This window comes from Coregonus clupeaformis, chromosome 20, assembly GCF_020615455.1.
Source record: "Coregonus clupeaformis isolate EN_2021a chromosome 20, ASM2061545v1, whole genome shotgun sequence".
Taxonomy (NCBI): Eukaryota; Metazoa; Chordata; class Actinopteri; order Salmoniformes; family Salmonidae; genus Coregonus; species Coregonus clupeaformis.
Window position 1 is genome coordinate 46,283,713 of NC_059211.1, and position 23,479 is coordinate 46,307,191.

Genomic DNA, 23,479 nt, shown 5'->3' on the forward strand with positions numbered 1-23,479 from the left:
TGCTTGCTCTACCAGACAGCCAACAAAACATAACCATTACCCACACAGTAGCCTACACATTGCACGCACACACACACACACACACACACACACACACACACACACACACACACACACACACACACACACACACACACACACACACACACACACACACACACACACACACACACACACACACACTGTTTGTGTGCTAATCAGTAAAGAGTGAACAATTAGAGGATTTTTTTAATTTGAGAAGATAAATTCCATCCATTCCAAAAAGTTAAAAACAATTATAATATTTGCTGCCCATATTGAGCTTTACACACTGTAAGTGAATGGGAGTGTCTCAGCGCTATAAAACATTTAATCCCCAAGTCCAGCTAATTAAGCATGATTTACAGTAAAGTATGCTATAATATATTTTATCCAGTTAACTTGGACCCTAAAGAAGCATGGCAAAACCTGAGAAGCCAAAACATTTTTAAAATCTAACAAATGTCTGTTTTAAGTTGGACATAATGTCTTTGCTGTAACTTTGTTGTCAATGTTACAGCGCTGTGGTTGGTCTGCTCTGTGCTCCTGTGCGGTGTGGTCAGTCAGTCAGATACATAAAGCGGGAGCGGGGGGGAGGCCCTATCTCTGACATCCCTAAGGACAGTAGGAGCTCTGGGGGTCTTCAGCCTCAGCTTGTGCGGTAATGCAGCGCTGGAGGAGGCTGCTGGGACCTGCTGTTCCCCCTCCTCGTCTGAACCCCCTCTCTTAGGGGTGGGCCTCAGCAGGGGAACCCCCGGCCAGGACGATAGGGCAGGGGGGAGAAGCGGGGGCAGGAGAAGGGAGGATGAGTTTGCAGGGTGGAGGACACCGGGCATGTCTAAGAAGTATGGATAGCCCCTTCTGGTTGGTAGAGCATGTGGATGAATCAGGGCAGGGGCAGGTTGCCCAGTCAGGACAGAGGGTCGGTGGTGGTAAGTCGGCAGAGTGGAGGGGTCTCTGTAGCTGGGCCTCCTGCCCCAGTAGACATCCCTGTCCAGGGGCTGGGTTGAGCTGCTGGGTGGTGGGGACTGAGGGCTGTAGGTGTTGGCATGGCGGAGCCGTAGCAGGCTGTTCTGGTGGGCAGCGTAGGCCACAGGGCTCACCAGGCCAAAGTGGAGTTTGAGGGCCAGCAGTTCTGTGTTCAACCGGGCGTTCTCTTCACTCATTGCCACCAGACGGCTCTCCAGCACATAATCGTTCACCCTCCTCTTCTCCCGCGACCGCTTGGCCGCCTCATTGTTCTTGCGACGCTTCTCCCAGTAGGTGGCGTCCTTCTTCTCATTTGGGATAAACTCTCTCTTGCGCCGCAGGCCCTTGGGTGTCAGCTCCCCCTCTAGGTAGTCTATGTGACCGTCCTCCATTTCCTCTATGCTCCCATTTGGAGATAGCGACATGAGCTCCATCTGGTCTCAATATAGAAAGTAGGATGGCTGTTTCTTTGTTGGGCAGGTAAAAGGAACTTCTCATGTACTTCTTTCAGGTTGGTTTCTAGGATGTGAAAAACCTGTGAAGGGCAGGTTTATTATTAGTAAGGTATTTGTAAAATCCTATGAATAGGCTATACATTTCCAAATTTCTGCTATACAGTGTGTCTAAGTGGCTGGGTCACAGATCAGAACATTTATTGATTTCTGTGTTTGACCGTTAAAGCTTTGAATGAAATGCTGTTATAGAGCCACAAAGCCCACTCCTATCCCACTGTCAGCCCACTGCCCAGCCCTCAGTCTGTCTTTGAGACCAGACACCTCCACGTCTAGACAAGATTAATAACGCAATAGTGGAGATGGTGGAAAGGCAGAGGTGGAGGAGTTGTCTGAGGTGTAACCAGCACCTCTAGTGTGACTAAAATAATCTTAATGTCTGAAAGACTTCCAGAGTGTTCAAGTAAATTGAACTGGTGATTAATATAGTATGTAAGATAGACACAAGGCAGTATGCTTGGCCTGCACTTTAAAATGTTGGAGAGTTGGTATGATAAACTATTACGTGACTAGTCTTTGCTGTGCCATCTCTTATGTCATTCACACGAACAATTTCTAGATTTGATACAGGAACTTCTCTGGACCTGCCTCGTGTTTCAACTTGACTAATCAACTCATATTATTCTCCTAGCTTAGACACTGAATACACATAATTGAGAAAATAGCTGTTTTTGTGGAATTTTAATAATTTCCAAAGTTAAGATATGAGCTACATGTAATTTGTGACATACTGATTCGTGGCATGAATAATCCTGGCTGATAGAGCGGACAAGTCAACTGATTGAGACTTACAACCACACTCAATCTGCTCGATACAGATCATGCTCGTTTTAGAAACAAGGAAGGTTTTGTTTTCACAATGATGCTCTCTCTCTCTCTCTCTCTCTCTCTCTCTCTCTCTCTCTCTCTCTCTCTCTCTCTCTCTCTCTCATTCTCTATTTTTCTCTCTCTCACACATTCACATACACTCTCACGTGTCCACCCCCAGCTACATTTTGCCTGCAGTTTGCCCACCGCTTGCTCCATATCTTCTACCTCCCTTTCATTTTCTGGCCCTCGCCCCTCACATGCAGTATGAGATGAGAGGGGGGTCAGTTATGAGCGACAGTGCATGGGCCCTAACCACAGCACAATACGTACAAACAGGAACATAGATGAAAAAGCACTACAATGGAGCCCTGCTCATCTGTTTCTTTGCAGGGGAGGGTGAGTGGGTGGGTGAGTGGGTGGGTTTGGTGGGAAGCTGTGCAGGAAGAACAAAGCTATGTTAGATTTGCTTAACCACAGCTATGAGACTACGCGGCCTGGTTGTGTAGTGTGTGAAGTGAATACACAGATGCACTCTCTCACACACGTATGCAGAAACATCAGATTTAGATTCTTAATCAATCTGGGAACATCTGAAACAGAATTCCAAAAGTCACATGTTATCAAGCTATTATTTATTTTTATCTAATACTATTTTTGCCAGTGTAAAGGCACTCCTGAACCATTACATGCTTATTAATGACACGACTTCCTCCGAAGCTGCCACCCCTCCTTGTTCGGGCAGACTTCGGTGTTCGTCGTCACCGGCCTTCTAGCCACTGCCGCTCCATATCTCATCATTCCATTTGTCTTGTCTTGTCAATTACACACACCTGGTTCATATACCCCTAATTAGTATGTGTTTAAGTGTTTCCTTCTGCCCCCTTGTCCTTGTGGGTGATTGTTGCATGTGAGATGAGTGTAGCTCGGTGGAGCTACCTGTACTTTGTATAGCCGGGGTATATTTTTCCTGTGTGCCTGTATTTGTTCCAGTGCGCCTGTTTTGCGCACTGGACTGTTGACGCTATCCAGCGTAACCGTGTACTACGGAATAAACTCTGTATTCTGTGATTTACCCTCCTGCGCCTGACTCCTTCAAATCACACTCTCACAGAATCACCCACCCGAGTCAGCGGGAGAGGAGCGCATGCCTGGAGTCGTGGCACAGGTCCAGGAGCATTCAACGATGCTAGCCAGCTTGGGAGAAGCGATGGATCGGGTTCTTCAGGTCGTCCAATGCCTGGAGAGGAGAGAACCCGATCTGTCGAGACCAGCTGGGCGACCGGATCCAGCCACCCACACTCCAGCACCTAGAGGGATCCATATATCCCGAACACGGGAGTTCAACGGGACAGCTGCTCTCTGTCAGGGATTCCTCCTCCAACTAGCTTTATTATTCCTCCATCAGCCCGGCCCCATCGGAGCGGGAGAAGGTGTCTGCCCTCGTCTCCTTCCTCTCGGGGAAAGCCCTGGAGTGGGCCAACGCGGTCTGGAACGAAGGATGAGCCACGTTGGACAACTACGGGGAGTTTGCTCGCCTCTTTCGGGCTGTCGTCAATCACCCGCCTGAGGGTCGAGAGGCGGGCGAGTGGCTGGTCCACCTGAGGCAGGGGACGAGGACTGCGCAGGACTTCACCTTGGAGTTCTGGACTCTAGCAGCTGGGTCCGGGTGGAACGAGCGGGCTCTCATCGACCACTTCTTGTGCCATCTGCGGGAGGACGTCCGAAGGGAGCTAGCCTGCCCGGACACCATGTTGTCCTTCACGCAACTGGTGGACATGGCCATCCGCTTGGACATCCTGCTGGCGGGCAGAGGTCGTCCGTGAGGGGGTCTGCCCGTTCCAACCCCGCCCGACTCGGAACCGAGCTGATGGAGCTGGGTGGAGCGGCGATCAGAAAGAACGGAGGATGACAGCACCAGTGTCACTCTGTTGGCACGAAGGGACATTACACCGCACAACGTCGTCAGCGTTCCTTTGGGTCTGGAGATGGCAGGAAGGGCACTCTCGCATCACCCCAGGTATCGAATAACGACACTCGTTCAGAGCCCTCTGCTGCGCACTGTACCCTACACATCTACTTTCCTGATCACATGGTAGTTCCCCAGTTTAAGGCGCTAGTCGATTCAGGCGCAGCTGGGATTTTAATGGACAGGGCATTCTCACACAGTCTAAGCATTTCATTCGTTCCCCTATCCATTCCACTCCCCATCAGAGCACTTGATAGTCGACCATTAGGGTCCGGGTTTGTTAGGGAAGTTACAGCACCAGTCACCATGATTACCCACGAGCAAGTCACTTTATTTATTATTGAGTCTCTTGCTTTCCCTGTGGTATTAGGTATCCCTTGGTTAGCACTCCACAACCCCACCGTCTCATGGCCGCAGAGGGTTCTCTAGGGGTGGTCGCGAGAGTGTCAGGGTAGGTGTCTAGGTGTTTCCGTTGGTGCAACCATGGTGGAAAGTCCAGAAAGTACCTCCACCATGCGCATTCCCCCCGAATACCTCGATTTGGCGCACGCGTTTTCCAAAACGCAGGTGACTAAGTTACCACCTCATCGGGCAGGGGATTGCGCGATAAACCTCCGGGTAGACGCTGTGCCTCCCAGGAGTCATGTGTATCCCCTGTCACAGGCTGAAACGGAGGCTATGGAAACATACGTCACTGAGTCCCTGGGCCAGGGATTTATACGTCCCTCCACTTCGCCCGCCTCCTCGAGTTTCTTTTTGTGAAGAAGAAAGACGGCGGTCTACGCCCTTGCATTGACTATCGATCACTGAACAAGAAAACAATACGATTTATTTATCCTCTCCCCCTCATTCCTTCAGTGATCGAGTCAATGCATGGGGCGCGCTTCTTCACCAAATTAGATCTCCGGAGTGTGTACAACCTGGTGCGTGTCTGAGAGGGGGATGAGTGGAAGACAGCATTCAGCACAACCACAGGGAATTATGAAAACCTGGTGATGCCCTACGGTTTGATGAATGCTCCATCTGTCTTCCAGTCCTTTGTGAACGAGGTGTTTCGGGACATGCTTGGTCGCGGTGTAGTGGTCTACATTGATGACATCCTGGTGTATTCCACTACGCGCGCCGAGCATGTGTCCCTGGTTCGCAAAGTGCTGGCCCGACTGTTGGAAAATGACCTTTATGCCAAGGCAGAGAAGTGTCTGTTTTTCCAGCAGTCTGTCTCCTTCCTCTGATACCGCATTACCACCTAAGGTGTGGAGATGGAGGGAGATCGCATTTCAGCCATGCGTAATTGGCCGACTCCAACCACGGTTAAGGAGGTGCAGCGCTTTCTTGGCTTCACCAATTACTATCGGAGGTTTATCCGGGGCTTTGGCAAGGTCGCAGCTCCCATTACATCTCTGTTGAAGGGTGGGCCGTCCCGGCTCCACTGGTCTGCTGAGGCTGACAGGGCCTTCAGTAACCTGAGGGGTCTGTTCACCTCAGCCCCGGTACTGGCCCACCCCGATCCATCACTACCGTTCGTAGTGGAGGTGGATGCATCCGAGGTAGGATAGGCGCTGTCCTATCTCAACGCTCGGGCACGCCACCCAAGCTCCGCCCCTGTGCCTTCTTCTCTAAGAAGCTCAGCCCGGCGGAGCAGAACTACGACGTTGGTGATCGGGATAGTTGGCTGTTGTCCGAGCCCTGACCGTGTGGAGGCATTGGCTCGAAGGGGCGAAACATCCTTTCCTCATCTGGACGGACCACCGTAACCTGGAGTACATCCGGGCAGCGAGGAGGCTGAATCCTCGCCAGGCTAGATGGGCCCTATTCTTCACCCGGTTTGATTTCACACTATCATACATTCTGGGTATGAAGAACGTGAAGGCAGACGCATTGTTACGGCTGTATGACACAGAGGAGAGGCCCAGAGACAACACCCCCATACTCCCAGTGGCGCCGGTAGTATGGGCGATGGACGCGGATTTTAGAGCAGGCGTTACGCACAAAGCCATCTCCACCTCAGTGTCCAGCTGGGCTGCAGTACGTGCCTGCTCTTATCCGTGATAGTCTGATCTACTGGGCACACACGTCACCCTCCTCTGGTCACGCAGTAATTGGTCGTACAGTGAGCTGCCTGACCTGAAAGTACTGGTGACCTACCTTGGCTGAGGACGTGAGGGTGTATGTCTCCTCCTGCTCGGTGTGCGCCCAGAGTAAGGCACGTAAGCACCTCCCAGCGGGTAAGTTACAATCTTTACCAGTTCCACAACAACAATGGTCTCACCTGAGTGTTGATTTCCTTACCGATCTTCCCCTCTCCCAAGGTAACACCACCATCCTGTCGTTGTGGACCGCTTTTCCAAGGCCTGCCGCCTCCTTCCTCTGCCTGGTCTCCCCACTGCCCTGCAAACTGCGGAGGCCCTGTTTACACACGTCTTCCGGCACTACGGGGTACCAGAGGATATAGTGTCTGACCGAGGTCCCCAGTTCACATCCAAGGTCTGGAAGGCGTTCATGGAACGTCTGGGGGTCTCGGTCAGCCTGACCTCTGGTTTCCACCCCGAGTCTAATGGGCAGGTGGAACGGGTAAATCAGGATGTGGGTAGGTTCCTGCGGTCCTACTGCCAGGACCGGCCGGGGGAGTGGTCGGTGTTCTTGCCATGGGCCGAATATGCCCAGAACTCTCTCCGTCACTCCTCCACTAACCTAACGCCATTCCAATGTGTTTTAGGTTACCAACTGGTTCTGGCACCGTGGCACCAGAGCCAGACCGAGGCTCCTGCGGTGGATGACTGGTTTCGGCGCGCAGAGGAGACATGGGACGCTGCCCACATCCACCTTCAACGCGCCGTGCGTCGTCAGAAGGCCAACGCTGACTGCCACCGCAGTGAGGCCCTGGTCTTCGTACCAGGTGATCGGGTCTGGCTCTCGACCCGGAATCTGCCCCTCCGCCTGCCCTGCCGGAAGCTGAGCCCGCGGTTTGTGGGGCCGTTCAAAGTCCTAAGGAGAATCAATGAGATTACCTATAAGTTATTACTCCCCCATGATTACCGTATTAACCCCTCGTTTCATGTGTCTCTCCTCAGGCCGGTGGTGGCTGGTCCGCTCTAGGAGTCTGAGGTGCGGGAGGTCCCTCCGCCTCTTCTGGACATCGAGGGGGCCCCGGCGTACTCCGTCCGTTCCATCCTGGATTCGAGGCGTCGGGTGGGGGGCCTTCAATACCTCGTGGAGTGGGAGGGGTACGGTCCGGAGGAACGGTGCTGGGTCCCGGTGAGGGATATCCTCTATCCCTCCCTGTTGCGGAATTTCCACCGTCGCCATGCGGCTCGTCCTGCTCCGGGTCCTCCTGGCCGTCCCCGAGGCCGGGGTCGGCGCGCTGCTGGAGCTGCACGTCAAGGAGGGGGGTACTGTCACGACTTCCTCCGAAGCTGCCTCCCCTTGTTCGGGCAGGCTTCGGCGTTCGTCGTCAACGGCCTTCTAGCCACTGCCGCTCCATATCTCATCATTCCATTTGTCTTGTCTTGTCAATTACACACACCTGGTTCATATTCCCCTCATTAGTATGTGTTTAAGTGTTCCCTCTGCCCCCTTGTCCTTGTGGGTGATTGTTGCATGTGAGATGAGTGTAGCTCGGTAGAGCTACCTGTACTTTGTATTGCCGGGGTATATTTTCCCTGTGTGCCTGTTTTTGTTCCAGTGCGCACTGGACTGTTGACGCTATCCAGCGTAACTGTGTACTACGGAATAAACTCTGTATTCTGTGATTTACCCTCCTGTGCCTGACTCCTTCAAATCACATGAGAGCACCATGTCCCAATGTGAACTCTGATCTGTCTGGATGTCAGTGTTATGCAGCTCAATAGTTTGATTGGTTGGTTTGGATTACAATGCTGGCTGCTGTTTGATGTCGTTTGTCCACCATGTTTCCCTATAGCAGAGAGAGCTGAGACAATTCTGTACCAGCTGTCAGTCCCATGATGCCAGCAGCATAGCCACCAGACCAACATAATAACTACTAGAATCATCTGAAGGAGACCAGATGAATGTAGCTCCATAGGCTGAAGTAGTTATAGACAGGGTTAGTGGGGACAAGCTAAGGTCCTATAGTGGTGTGTTGCAATTGAGATAAGTGTATGTCTGAAATAGAGAAAAACAGCGAAAAATACACTAGAGATTTACACTACATTACTAGCCAGATATCTAACATAAAACCAACAATGATGTCATTTGAGGTTAGTGTGATGATTTTAGTCATAAGACTTTGAGATGTGAGGCCTTGAGGGAAAGGCTTGTGTTCAATTTCATATGGCCTCTTTACGGCACTCTGGACCCACTCCAATTCACACACACTGACCTTTCCCTTTTTTGCTCTTATCCCACACGACAGAAGGAACACCTACGTGAGAATGCTGTTCAATGACTGCAGCTCAGCGTTCAACACCATAGTGCCCTCCAAGCTCATGGCTAAGTACCCGGTAAAGTCTACACCAGTTGTATTCGGCGCATGTGACAAATAACATTTGATTTGACTTGAGGACCCTGGGATTAAACATTTTCCTCTGCAACTCTATCCTGGACTTCCTGACGGTCCGCCCCCAGGTGGTGAGGGTAGGCAACAACACATCCACCACGCTGACCCTCAACATGGGGGCCCCTCAGGGGTACATGTTTAGTCCCTTCCTGTACTCCCTATTCACCCACGACTCCAACACCATCATTAAGTTTGCCGACGACACAACGGTGGTAGGCCTGATCACTGACGACAATGAGACAGCCTACAGGGAGGAGGTCAGAGACCTGGCATGGTGTTGCCAGCACAACAACCTCTCCCTCAACGTCAGCAAGACAAAGGAGCTGATCGTGGACTACAGGAAACGGATGGCCAAGCACGCCCCCATTCACATCGACAGGGCTGTAGTGGAGCGGGTCCACATCACTGAGGACCTATCATGGTCCAAACACACCAACACAGTCCCCTCAGGAGGCTGAAAAGATTTAGCATGGGCCCTCAGATCCTCAAAAAGTTATACAGCTGCACCATTGAGAGCATTTTGACTGGCTGCATCACCGCTTGGTATGACAACTGCTTGGCATCCGACCGCAAGGCGCTACAGAGGGTAGTGTGTACAGCCCAGTACATCACTGGGTTCAAGCTTCCTGCCATCCAGGACCTCTATACAAGGCAGTGTCAGGGCCCTAGAAATTGTCAAAGACTCCAACCACCCAAGTCATAGACTGTTCTCTCTGCTACCGCACGGCAAGCGGTACAGGAGCACCAAGGCTGGGACCATAGGGCTCCTGAACAGCCTTAAGACTGCTGAACAGTTAATCAAATGGCTACCCGGACTATTTGCATTGAACCCCTTTTTTTTAGCACTAACTCTCTTGCACTGGCTCTATGCACACTCACTGGACTTTACCCACATACTCACACATACTACACTGACACTCGAACACACACATACAGTGCCTTCAGAAAGTATACACATATCTTGTCTTTTTCAAAATGTTGTTGTGTTACAGCCTGAATTTAAAATGGATATAAAACATATATATATATGTCACTGGCCTACACACAATACTCCATAATGTCAAAGAGGAATTATGTTTTTAGACATTTTTACAATTTAATAAAAAAATGAAAAGCTGAAATGCCATGAGTCAATAAGTATTCAACCCCTTTGTTATGATATGCCTAAATAAGTTCAGGAGTAAAAATGTGCTTAACAAGTCACAAAATAAGTTGCATGGACTCACTCTGTGTGCAATAATAGTGTTTAACTTGATTTTTGACTGTCTACCTCATCTCTGTATCCCATGTATACAATTATCGGTAAGGTCCCTCAGTCGAGCAATGAATTTCAAACACAGATTCAACCACAAAGACCAGGGAGGATTTCCAATGCCTCGCAAAGAAGGGCACCTATTGGTAGATGGGTAAAAAGTTCAAATGCTGTAAACATCCCAGAAATGACTGTGTACTTGGGTGAGACTACTTACTCATATATTTTATCAAAGTCTGATCACAATCACAACTGTGCATAATACAGTGTGTCCATCCTAAACTGGTGTAATTACACTGGCAGCTACAGTATCTGAAGATAACTAATGAAATGAGAATGATTACAGATGCTATCGCACAGGTATCATTATCTAGATTTATAAGATATCCTGTGTTTGATGAGCATCCTGACCGGTTGCATCACCGCCTGGTATGGCAACTGCTCGGCATCTGACCGTAAGGCGCTACAGAGGGTAGTGCATACTGCCCAGTACATCACTGGGGCCAAGCTTCCTGCCATCCAGGACCTATATACTAGGCAGTGTCAGAGGACAGCCCAAAAAATTGTCAAAGACTCCAGTCAGCCAAGTCATAGACTGTTCTCTCTGCTACCACACGGCAAGAGGCACCGGAGCGTCAAGTCTAGGACCAAAAGGCTCCTTAACAGCTTCTATCCCCAAGCCATAAGACTGCTGAACAATTAATCAAATGGCCACCCGGACTATTTACATTGACCCCCCCCCATTTGTTTTTACACTGCTGCTACCCGCTGTCTATTATCTATGTATAGTCACTTTACCCCTACCTACATGTACAAATTACCTCGACTAACCTGTACCCCCTGTATATAGTTTGATTTGATTTGATAACATGGCTCTCTCTGGGCACTTTTGATATTTGGTCTGTTGCGCCGAACCATGTATTTTTAAGCTAAAAACAACGTCTGTGTGTTTTACAAAATTCCCCAAAGGTTATCATGTCAGACCCTTTCAGGGTTGTCAAGATACCAGTATCATGATACTCAGAAGTATCATGGTAAGCAAATGAAAACATGAAGCGAACAACATTTCTTGAGGATAACCGTTGTAATATTGGAAATTAACAAACAGCCTTATGTTGGCATTCAGAGTCACATGTTTTAATTTTCCATGCTATAGCACACAATATTAGGATTAAAGCAGGTTTTTAAAGAGTTAAGTCTGCTTCGTGTTTTCCTTTTTGCCACATAACATAGCTATTATAGCTTCTTATAATGTTACCTCGACTTATCGTGAAATGTCCTGCAAGTTCTCTTTTTTATTAATACTTTGCGAGCAGTCTGTCTGTCCTTCTATTAGATTCATTATGTAGATCTTTGGATAGTCTGAAGCAATTTTGCAACAACAATTCAATATTATGATTACTAACAATATTGAAAAGGAGCATGTTGCATATGCAAGAACCCCAGAAAATACAACTTTATGATAAAAACGTTTCTTCTTCAAGTTCACAGTAGACCAACTTTGTTGCGCGTTGCTGCTATACTTATTCTTTGAAGTGGCAGTCAGAGTGAAGGGCATCAAAATGTACCCACAGACTGAGATGAGAGACAGAGAGTAGAGCTCTGCCTTGTGGTGGAAGTACATGCACCTAGAAGTTAAAAATACGATGTCTGCCCAATCCCCTGCACTATATATAATGTAGGTGGACCTCTGTCGAAGGCTTGTGGGCAAATTTCTCAAGGTTTCCCTTGCTGTTTTGCCTTCTCTTTACATTATTGTACGACTAGCTAGAAAAATTGCAGACCAAGATAATTTACGCCTCTTCTTCATCAATTCATAACTAGAAGCAACCAATCTACTTATGGAGTGTACAACCATATCCAGACCATTTTAAACCTAATTGACATTGCTACAGTATTCCATGGGGTGCTGCATATTTAGAGCCAGGTGCTAGAGTTGCTTGTTGCTAAAGTTGCTGGAGGTAAAGCAGTGCCGTGGCCTAAATTGGTACAAACTGGAAAAACTTGCCCCAACGATGAGTTGGAGAACATTTGTCAGGGGTCAAGGGAAGAGGCCTAGCAAGTGGAGAGCAGTGCTGCTGTGTACAGTGTTAGCGATTATGGAGTCTAGGACAGCAAAGGACTGCAGCAGAGAGTGTTGCTCAGCTTCCTGAACAGTCCTCTCCGGAGACGAAACCCTCACTGCTAGAGTTACTGCACCTGCTGCTTATTGACAAGCTAATTATAGACACTGCTTTTTAGTAAGGAACTTTTAAACTTCTTATTTTGACACCTCTCCGTTATTACAGCAGCAGTCGCAGCACCAGTTGGTCTGTTGTTGTTTCCTTCCTTGCTTTGTGAAGTACTTGAGTCTCTCTCCCTGGTACCTAATAGGAAACCATTGGTTAACCTCCTGACTTTTACAGTTAATGTTTTCGGCGATCTGTCATGGCGGCAATAATAAAAAATGGATGTGCAGTACCTCTTAAATTCTCCGGAGAATATTGCCTTTACCACAAGCATGCCTTTTCAGTTAACGCATACATTCCTTGAAAGATAACATATCAAATTAGTTAGTGATGTACTGTAGCAGCTTTCTTGCATTGTATGTGTCTAGAGTCTATAGGAAAAGTACTTTTTATTAAACACTGTTTTTTGTAAAAGTACTTTACTAATACTTTTATTGACGCTTTTTAATTTGCTCGTCGACAGAAGAAGAACAGCAAAAATACCCATTATTCATTTTCTTGTTGTTCTACCGTCTACACGTAGAGCCAGACTAACTAAGCCTATGTAACTCTGCAAATGTTGTACTGTTTTTAACAGGGAATAAAATACCAAAATAAATGATTACTTGAAGATAATATTATCTGCTGATATGTCAAATTTTCACCCTCTTATATAGAACAATAATCAGTCACTTAAAAACATTTGTTATTGCTGTAATCACGTTTATTATGTAAACTTGGAAAGGTCTTATGGTCCTACACAGGCTTACGAACATTTCAAATTTCTCACTTATACAATACTAATGCCCAAAATAGCATTGTTGTATTGCTTTTTGTAGGTTGCACAAAGTATTCTAAATAAGGTAAAGAAAGTTGTTCATTTGTTTCAAGAACTAGCTCCTATCCAGTCTAAAGTTGTATAAAATGTGCCATCTTTTTTTAATAGGGAAGTCACCTCATTTAAAATATACCCAGATCTGAGATACCATGTCTAAAATAGACTTGCTATGATAACACCTCCCTAAAGTCTGAAAACCAGAATAATGTAAGTTAAGACTAACTTTTCAGTTCTGAAAATATTAGTCACAATTTCAAGAGCGTAGTATTATTCTCTGATTAATGCTCCAAGTTGAGACTTGAGAGTGACAGCGGTAAGTCAGTTATCAGTCCACAGTGCATGGGTAAGAAAAATAACATATTGTACCCATTAACTCTTGGCTATACCACACTCTCTGTAGCTATATATGTCATATGTATAAGGAACTTTAATTTAGACCTTGTCTGTCCACCACAGAGTTGAGTGAAAATGTTGTGAAAATGAACACAGGACCTTACCTTCTGCTGCTGGCAACTATATTCCAGTGAGTCGACCGCTGACGCAATGTGACAATGACCTCAATCAAAGTTTCACCGCCTGCCCATTGTGTCTCTGTGAGCAACATACGGCAACTTACAGAACTGTATACTCATCCTTCCCTATCTCTCCTGAAGTTCACCTACGGTAAAGTGGCTTTGTCACAGACCACCAGAATGTGACCTCACACTCAACCTTTTTTTTCTCTCTTAGCATATTAAGTCTGTCTGTCTGTCTGTCAGTCCACCCCCGCTCCACCTAGCCTAGCCCACCCCTTCTTTTCTGTGTGTCTGTATCCCCCTCAGTCCCCCTCAACGTGGTGGTCGTGGCTTACCTATGTCATTACATTTAACATTTACATTTAAGTCATTTAGCAGACGCTCTTATCCAGAGCATCTTACAGTTAGTGAGTGCATACATTTTTTTTTTCATACTGGCCCCCCGTGGGAAACGAACCCACAACCCTGGCGTTGCAAACGCCATGCTCTACCAACTGAGCGACATCCCTGCCGGCCATTCCCTCCCCTACCCTGGACTATCTGGGAGATGTGTTTGAGCAGAGGAAGGCTGGAAGTGTCAGCTAGTAGATCTGATACCTGGCTTACCATGTCCTTCCCTGACCCCTCAAATATTTTTTCTCTCTTTCTAGCCCCTTACCTATCACTCTGTATTCTATGTTGTGATAAAGCAATTTACTTAAAGATGCAAAAAGTCCCTCATATGACCACAAGTTTCCGACAAGTTTCAATTACATTTCTGTCCTTTGTCATGCTAGGGGTGACATTTCTTTTTCCACTGGGGTAAACACTGGAAAGTGGAATCCTGTGAAAACTTTGTATAGCTTTATTATAAAGAATTATGTAGCAAATATGAGGTCAAGAATATCCCAGCTAAGATCGGGAAATTCCAGTGCAATGGCAAAATAACAAAGTCCTACTGTGTCACCAAATGTTTTAATTATCCAGCATCAACAGTTAGGCTACATTTGTTCACAACTGTCATGATCTTTCTAGTTTGTTAATAACTAATTAATAATTACTTCTTGCAATTTGACATACATTTTTTGGGGGGGTTAACCTGTATGATTTGGAAGATTTTGACAAACAATACTTTATTGACCAAGCATGTTATGACTGAGATTCCATTTAATGTAGTACAGTACTCCATCTAGTGGCTTATCATAGAAACAAGTCTTGCATTTTTTGAGAAGGGTCTATCTGCAGGCGGTAGGCCTACTGTTACAAGCAGCCTCAATGGCAGTGGGCATGGCATGTAGACGTTTCATGTGAGGCATTCCTTGTAGTAACTGCAGTCCGCAGATAGACATTATTGCATGGATTGCCATAGATTGTACTGTGTTGTGCAGTACAGTGCTGTACTGAAGTGCCTTCTGCTGGATGCCTAGTAAGGGTTTATACATGAAGAATAGTGCGTTTTCCTGACTCAGGTCAAGCCTAGTCCTGTACTAAAAAGCACTTTCAATTAAGAATACCCAATTGGCATGCATTTTAATGCAGCAGTAGGCTTCATCTGGGTTCCGGGAAACCAGCCCATAGAATGTGGCCAGAGAAATTCAACTATTCCGAGACCTATGGAGACATCTATAGACTCCCGAGTGGCGCAGTGGTCTAAGGCACTGCATCACAGTGCTAGCTGTGCCACTAGAGATCCTGGTTCGGATCCAGTCTCTGTCGTAGCCGGCCGCGACTGGGAGACCCATGGGGCGGCGCACAATTGGCCCAGGGTAGGGGAGGGAATGGCCGGCAGGGATGTAGCTCAGTAGAGCATGGTGTTTGCAACGCCAGGGTTGTGGGTTTGATTCCCACGGGGGGCCAGTATGAAAAATATAAAATAATGTATGCACTAACTGTAAGTCGCTCTGGATAAGAGCGTCTGCTAAATGATTAAAATGTAAATCTAGTCAACTCTGAATTTTCTTTCCGTTGAATGAGGACCATGCTTCAGGACCATGCTTCAGGACCATGCTTGAATGAGGACCATGCTTCGTTAAACTATTTACTGCCATAGCAGTAGGCAGAAGGTGATGATGGGAACCCATATCTTATATTGAATGAGTGATGTTCTCACACTTTAGCAAGAGTGTGAAGGGCCTCAGTCAAAAATTAGATGTGCTCAAAAGAGTCTGGTGTTAAGAGAGGTGTCCATACTGTCACCATTAAGCACCAATGGTTTCACACCCCAAAACAGCATGGCAATTACACTCCTCTCATGAGCTCTCCTCACCCACATAATAATATGCCATTTAGCAGACGCTTTTATCCAAAGCGACTCACAGTCATGCGTGCATACATTTTTGTGTATGGGTGGCCCCAGGGATCGAACCCACTACCTTTGCGTTACAAGCGCCGTGCTCTACCAGCTGAGCTACAGAGGACCACACAAAATAGAGTTCACATATGGCTGGTATTAATAACTCAAATAGAAGTATTGTATTTTGTTATTTGAGAATAAGTAGGCTACTGTACAGTTAGAAGTAGGCTACTGTAGGAATCTGGTGTTCTAGAATCACTTGCTATTGTCTTGGCTAGTCTGATCTCATAGACTAAACATAACATAGTAAATGTAAATCCGTTGCGCTCAAATTAGTATTAAAATCAAATCAAATCAAATTTTATTAGCCACATGCGCCGAATACAACAGGTGCAGACATTACAGTGAAATGCTTACTTACAGCCCTTAACCAACAGTGCATTTATTTTTAACAAAAAAGTACAAATAAAACAACAACAAAAAAAGTGTTGAGAAAAAAAGAGCAGAAGTAAAATAAAATAATATAATATGCCATTTAGCAGACGCTTTTATCCAAAGCAACTTACAGTCATGCGTGCATACATTTTTTTTTTTTTTGTGTATGGGTGGTCCCGGGGATCGAACCCACTACCTTGGCGTTACAAGTGCCGTGCTCTACCAGCTGAGCTACATATAGCCTCCCTAACAGTAGGGAGGCTATATATACAGGGGGGTACCGGTGCAGAGTCAATGTGCGGGGGCACCGGCTAGTTGAGGTAGTTGAAGTAATATGTACATGTGGGTAGAGTTAAAGTGGCTCTGTTAAAGTGACTGTATGATACGTTTGGTATGGTTACATAAGGCAAAAACGAAAGTAGGGTGATTGGTCGGGGTGGAGGGGTGGGTGTATAACGTGAATGTCACGCAACCCAAAGGTTGCGAGTTCAAATCTCATCACAGACAACTTTGGCAAGCTAATTAACAACTTTTCAACTATTTACCACTTTGCAACTACTTAGGGTTAGTGGAAGGGTTAGCTAAAAGGGTTAGGGTTAGGGGAAGGGTTACCTATCATGCTAACTCTAACCCTTCCCCTAACCTTAACCCTTTAACCTAACTCCTAAACGTAACCCTAACCCTAACCCCTAGCTAATGTTGGCCAGCTAGCTAACGTTAGCCACCTAGCTAGAATTCTTAACATACCATACATTTTGCAAATTCGTAACATATTGTACGTTTTGCATATTCGTAACATATAATAAGAATTGTAATAGTCGGTGATGGACAATCACAAATACATACCATACGAAACATAACATATCATACTAAATGGCGTGTCTGGGATTTACCTACAGAATAATACAAAATGCTCTGAGACCAGGTTGCAGCCAGCCAGCCAGCCAGTAACCAGCCAGCCATTCTAAGGCATATCAGTATGTGAATTCGAAAAACGGCCGCTTTTCCACAATAATGCATTCGGAAAGTATTCAGACCCCTTGACTTTTTCCACATTTTGTTAGGTTATAGCCTTATTCTAAAATTGATTAAACCCCCCCCTCATCAATCTACACACAATACACCATAATGACGACGCGAAAACAGGTTTTTAGTCATTTTTGTTTTATTTAATCAATTTTAGAATAAGGCTGTAACGTAATTTTTTGGGGGGAAAAGTCAAGGGGTCTGAATGCTTTCCGAAGGCACAGTATGTCTAACTTTCTGCAATGTGCAATAGTTGGCAATAAGCAACTTCACTGTGTGGGGATAGAGGGGATTACCACCCATCAACCAAAAAGAGCACCTAGTTTCAGTGAAGCCTTCTTCGATGCTTCACACCGCAGAAAAACTGCTATTTGAACAGTACAATTCCTATACTTGTTCAAACCAATATTGCTCATCTCCGTTTGTAGCTGTCAAAGCATTTTAAATCCATAGTTTCAGAGTGCGTTTTAGAAGGTCGATTGTCGTGTTAGTTTTTCTAATTCTTGCCATTAGGCTAATAAAGAAATTGTGTTTGTGTACAATGTCCAACTAACAGAACAAAGCGAGCTGTTGAATTAAAAGCGATTGAAAATGTTTCTTTGATTGCTTTAAATTCAATTTGAGAACGAGAAAAATATTTTCTGCTCTTAGAAAAAGTTTTTTTTGTAAATTCCATTGGTGTTAAAAATGCAACATTTAATTGGGGGAAAATGCAGAAGGTCTAAAATTGATTCGGAGAGTACGACCCTGCCTTACACAGGAAGCGGCACAGGTCCTAATCCAGGCACTTGTCATCTGCCGTCTGGATTACTGCAACTCGCTGTTGGCTGGGCTCCCTGCCTGTGCCATTAAACCCCTACAACTCATCCAGAATGCCGCAGCCCGTCTGGTGTTCAACCTTCCCAAGTTCTCTCACGTCACCCCGCTCCTCCGCACACTCCACTGGCTTCCAGTTGAAGCTCGCATCTGCTACAAGACCATGGTGCTTGCCTACGGAGCTGTGAGGGGAACGGCACCTCCGTACCTTCAGGCTCTGATCAGTCCCTACACCCAAACGAGGGCACTGCGTTCATCCACCTCTGGCCTGCTGGCTCCCCTACCTCTGCGGAAGCATAGTTCCCGCTCAGCCCAATCAAAACTGTTCGCTGCTCTGGCACCCCAATGGTGGAACAAGCTCCTAGAATACCTGGGATAGGTTAAAGTAATCCTTCTACCCCCAAAAAAAAAAAACTTTGTAAAGTGGTTATCCCACTGGCTATAAGGTGAATGCACCTATTTGTAAGTCGCTCTGGATAAGAGCGTCTGCTAAATGACGTAAATGTAAATGTAAATGTAATATCTATTTTAACCCTGAATAATTGAATATTCACTGTAATTGTAAAAGTTGTTGAACCAGTTTTATTGCTGTGTCATTAGAAAAAGAACACTTGTATTAGATATACAGCAGAATAAGAAGAGGACATTCTATGGAGCCCCATCTTGTGCTCCATAGAATACAGCCTACTTATTTGTTGTCCTAAATATAAAATATAAAAACCTACCTGCAAAGGATAAGACATATTTTTTAAGATAGGCAAAAGGTCAAGAGGTCTAATTTCTACCATTTATCTTCAATAACCTATTCAACTAAATACAAGTTAACCATATGATGTAGTTTGTCATATGTTTTGACTCCGGATACATTTGTATTTAGTTAATCATTTAAAAAGTTAAAAATAAAACAAATATGGGAAATATATATTTTTTCATTACTGATGTCTTTTTCATAACTATTTTCTTCATAAAGAAATGTGTATACTAGAATCTCAAGGGTCAGTCACTATCTTGGGAAATACCAAAGTCACATTTTGCCAAAAAATACAGAAGTCATATTCCTCATGTAACAGTCTGAGATTAATTTAATGAACTCCCAGTTCACTCTCAAAATGTAAATAATACACATATGGCATTTATAACAATATTTTAAACTATGATTTGCAATTGTTGATTAATAATCTTTCAATAAATACAGTGTCCATGTATTATCTGACATTTAATACATGCCATTAAAGTAGGCCTATGTATAATCTGGGGTTGATTTGTTCTAAGCCACTCTGTTAGCTAGCAGCTGTCTGGACTGAGGTACCTTCTGAGCTGAGTAAATGTGTTGAACCTGCCCCTGAAGCTTCTGTGTATGTCGAGGACCTGTTTCTGCCCCTCACGCTCCTCCAGTGTGGCAGGTAGAGAGGCAGGCTGGGGTACAGGGCTGGCTGGGGGAGGCAGGGGGAGCCCCAGGGCATCAGCAGATTGGTAGGCACTGATGAGTGACTCAGACCGGGCAGCAGCCTGTACAGTGGAACCGGGCCATGGGAAGGCAGGGTGGCTGGGCCTGCCTCTTTCCCCAGGCCTATGTAGTGCTGCAGGGTGATCAACTCAGCCCTCAGCCGGGCATTCTCCTCACTCAGGGCCAGCAGCTGTCCCTCCAGCATCAGGTCATTCACCCTCCTCTTCTCCTGCGAGCGCTTGGCCGACTCGTTGTTCTTGTGGCGCTTATCCCAGTAGTTGGCGTCCTTCTTATCGGCAGGGGTCATCTCTCTTTTGCGGCGCGTCCTGGGGTACAGATGGCTCTGGCAGGTCCGGAGCCTCAGTTGTCTCTGGGCCAGAAAGGACGGCCGGACCACAGGGAAGAGGAGGCCAGGGTCCCACACCTCCTCCTCCCCACCACTGCTCTCCACTGAGGAGGAGGGCTGGCACATACCCTCCAGGGGCCCTTCGCTACTCCGTGGGGTAGACATGTCACTCAGTAGGCTATGAGAGGACAAAGTAAAGGCTCTATATTAAAATTGCTTTTGAAGACATTATTCACACCTGATTTATTACTTGTGATGTGTTGCATAGTGGGTATGCAACCTAAGCCTAATTCAAAGGCTACACAAAATGTTATAAGAAGTACGTTAGACTTTGAAATATTTATACAAAAGTAGCCAAAGCTGGAATTTCAACAAAATACACTGAAAATGTTGATGGGAAAAGACTAAAACCATTAACTACACAGTGGTCTAGGTTATTTTTAAATACAGTTTTGGTAAGCTAGTGACCATTTAGATATTTCACTTTTACAAAAAAATAAAGTAAATCTGAACAGCATTAGGGGCTTTTGTCATGTGTTTTCTGCATCCTATACATTTTGCCATGACATATAAAAGATTTTTACTGAGTTTTTATGAAGTGTAAGAGGAGGTGAGGTTTGAAATATAGTTGGGCTACAAGCTCCAGCAGGCCTACCTTTTTGTCTCTGTCACGATGTGAAGTGCTGAAGTGATAATGAGACGAGGCGCATCTTTGGCTCTGAGCTGTGAAACTTTTGCGCATGTTGTGTGTTTATTTATGTGCAAGCGCGAGCGTCTGTGTGGTTGACGGAAACAATGGTCATTATCAATGGTTGCGCCTGGTTTCTTCAGGAGTTGAAATCCAGAGCAACGGATGTAAAAAGTAAATCAAGAAATGATCTGAATTACCTGGCCTATGTATTGCTACTGTAGCCTTAGCCTACCTTACAAATATCCTCTCCATAGAAATGGGCCAGTGTTTGTGTACTTTATCATGCATCTGTGGATGATCCTATGGGCATGTGGTGAGTGGGGGGTTGTCCAGGCAGTAAGTGGGGGACTGTCCTGTGATAAAAGGGAGCAGTTGTGGTGAACATGTTGCTTGCACTCTCCTGTGAGTCATCCACAGGTCTTCCTTAGTTCTAAACTGCCGAAGCTCAACAACCTGACAGATTATGTGGTCAAGTCTCTGTTTCCTAGAACTGAAATGGTTAAACCACAGACATTCACATGAATTAATTTCTAGTCTCACTTACCACAAGTATGCCTTTTATGCCATTACTGTAGAAGTGAAAAAGCAACTGTCTTTGTGGGAGTAAGGATACATTTTGAGATTTAGTAGACAGTGGCAGGGCTTGTTGTGGTGCTCAGACTCATGCATGGTAGTGATTTCAGGATTCATTATATTAAAGGTACCAGGGGGCATCTCCTTAGTCTTAAGTGGTTTCCTCTTCATTTACCTGCACTGAACTGATAACACATGGTGGCAGAAAACAATGTGGTGGATGGCCTATCAGGTATTTACTGTCACCTGTCCAGTTCTTTCACATTAGTGCAGATAGAGGGGAGGATATGAGGAGAGGAAGTGACTTTAAACTATTGAGATGCAGCCCAGGTTTCAGTTCATTGTGTGGCAAAACCACTTCCTGTCTTTATGCTCACATGGAATTCCCCTCCTCTGTCTACATAGGCCAACCATATATCAACAAAGTGACCCTCCAGCATATTTATAGGCAAGTAGCAGAACCCTGTCCATCTCACCCTTTCACCCCCCCAATACCATCACATCTAACATACACAGGATGCTGTGTCCACATACAGTCTCAAATACAGTACTTCCACAAAGTGACTCATTGTAGTGTATACCAGTACACATCAGTTATTGTTTGCCAGGTTGTGACTCCTCATCTTACATGGCTAAAGAGTAGAGAGTATCTAAAATAATTTTGAAAAAGTGTAAGACCTTTGAGCCTTGTTTCTTGAGCTTGCTGTTTCTAGTTGTCAGAAGTGTATGCATGTGCATGTTGACAATTTAACAAAATGTAGAGTGCGTGTGAATGACAAGACGTGGTTCTATTTCAAACCAGCTCATGTTTTTATATTCACTATCTTGGTTGATCTGAAATGGTCTTTGTATGATTCCTACTCCTATCCTGTCGGCTAAGCTGCTAACCACTTTTCACAGGAAGTTTCATTGCCTCATTTAGCTCACCGAGTGTCACCTTTTGCCTCAGATGCAGTGTGACTGGGTGACAGGATGACTGAGAGCAGAGGTTGGCCAGAGCCTGGCTGGTAGACCCTCCAACAGAAAAGCACAGTTTCCCCATACTGATCCACTCATTCATAGATGGACCAGACATAGACAAGTGATGATATTGTACAGATCCAGTAGTATGTAATGGGCCACAGAGATTATAGTTTGACAAAGTTTGACCTCACAGTGTGTGCAGGTGTAGAAGTCTCTCATTTCGGGTCATGGTGTTACTCTGGTTTTAAGGTCATGTGTAAGATGCCGTGGTGATTGAGTATGGGTTTGATCTACAGTAACCCGGTGAGATGGAGCTAGCTCAAAAGGGCCTCCAGTCCTCTCTCAGAAGGCCTGTGAGTCAACCGTCTGTTGTGTGCTAATTGGTCACAGTTTGACACCACAGTGATATCGCTCTGTAAAATGTACTAAAGATACTGCAGTATATCTGTCCATCCATCCTTCTGTTACTTTGGTGTGGACAGCAATTAGCAACCATCCCAACTGTTATATGGTAAGTAGGCCTCCACCTGTTGAACTATTTATAATGGTGTGGTGGATTCACATTGAAGTGTGTATGTGTTTATGTGTGTATGTGTGAGCGCTTGCTGAGGGATATGAGGTTTAGCAGGTATAATGGGCAGCAGTTAAGCTGTAGTGGAAAAAGCCTGGCTGACTGGTCCAATTATTTATGGAGGTTTGAGACCCCCATACCACAACACATATAAGAAAACCACTCTGCTGCAAGCCCACATTTAAAAATAGATTGGACTAATTGTCCCTGATAAAAATACTCACATTCGAATGTAAAGGAAGTCACGCTGCTTGCTTAGCGAGTACCCATTCCTCCCGATTCGGCCCATGCCTGGCACAAACTCAGGACCCCTGCCTTGCTAGCACATGTGACAGCCCTCCTTCAAGCGTCTTAGCCAATCGCGCCACCTCAAAAACTAGCTAATGAGGCGACGCAAGCAGGACACTTAAGGCTGAGGATTAAGTTTCACACATCTCCATGTGCTACAGTCACACGCAAAGACACTTGCGTTCAAGGTTTAGTATTTGGCCATTTTGAGGATAATTCAATAGAGGGTATGAGTAAAACACATAGGCACATTTAACACTATGTTAAATAGAGTACATACAATTGAACTGGCTGTAAGACATTTCTGTGATGACACATCATGATATCTTATTAATGTTTAGAAACCGGTAATAAACTGTTTAGTGGATTATGAAGTTGCAGTGGTTATTTACAACCACCAGATGGCAATGCAACAGAGAAAAGCACAACAATGGATTTGTCTGCCATT

At 45.7% G+C, this 23,479-nt stretch overlaps 2 protein-coding genes across 2 annotated transcripts; both read right to left on the bottom strand.

The window, feature by feature from the left end:
• Positions 1-256: 256 nt before the first annotated feature.
• Positions 257-13,702, bottom strand: nfil3-4 (nuclear factor, interleukin 3 regulated, member 4). Its single transcript, XM_041838497.1, has 2 exons — positions 13,586-13,702; positions 257-1,522 (listed from the first exon to the last, which is right to left on the bottom strand). The coding sequence occupies exon 2, from the start codon at positions 1,419-1,421 to the stop codon at positions 582-584; it is 840 nt and encodes a 279-aa protein (XP_041694431.1). The 5' UTR covers positions 1,422-1,522; positions 13,586-13,702; the 3' UTR covers positions 257-581.
• Positions 13,703-18,962: 5,260 nt separating this feature from the next.
• Positions 18,963-23,048, bottom strand: LOC121532714 (thyrotroph embryonic factor-like). The gene is made up of 2 exons (XM_041838498.1): positions 22,968-23,048; positions 18,963-20,123 (listed from the first exon to the last, which is right to left on the bottom strand). Exons 1-2 carry the CDS (start codon positions 23,030-23,032, stop codon positions 19,433-19,435), a joined length of 756 nt encoding a protein of 251 aa, XP_041694432.1. The 5' UTR covers positions 23,033-23,048; the 3' UTR covers positions 18,963-19,432.
• Between the last annotated feature and the right edge of the window lie 431 nt (positions 23,049-23,479).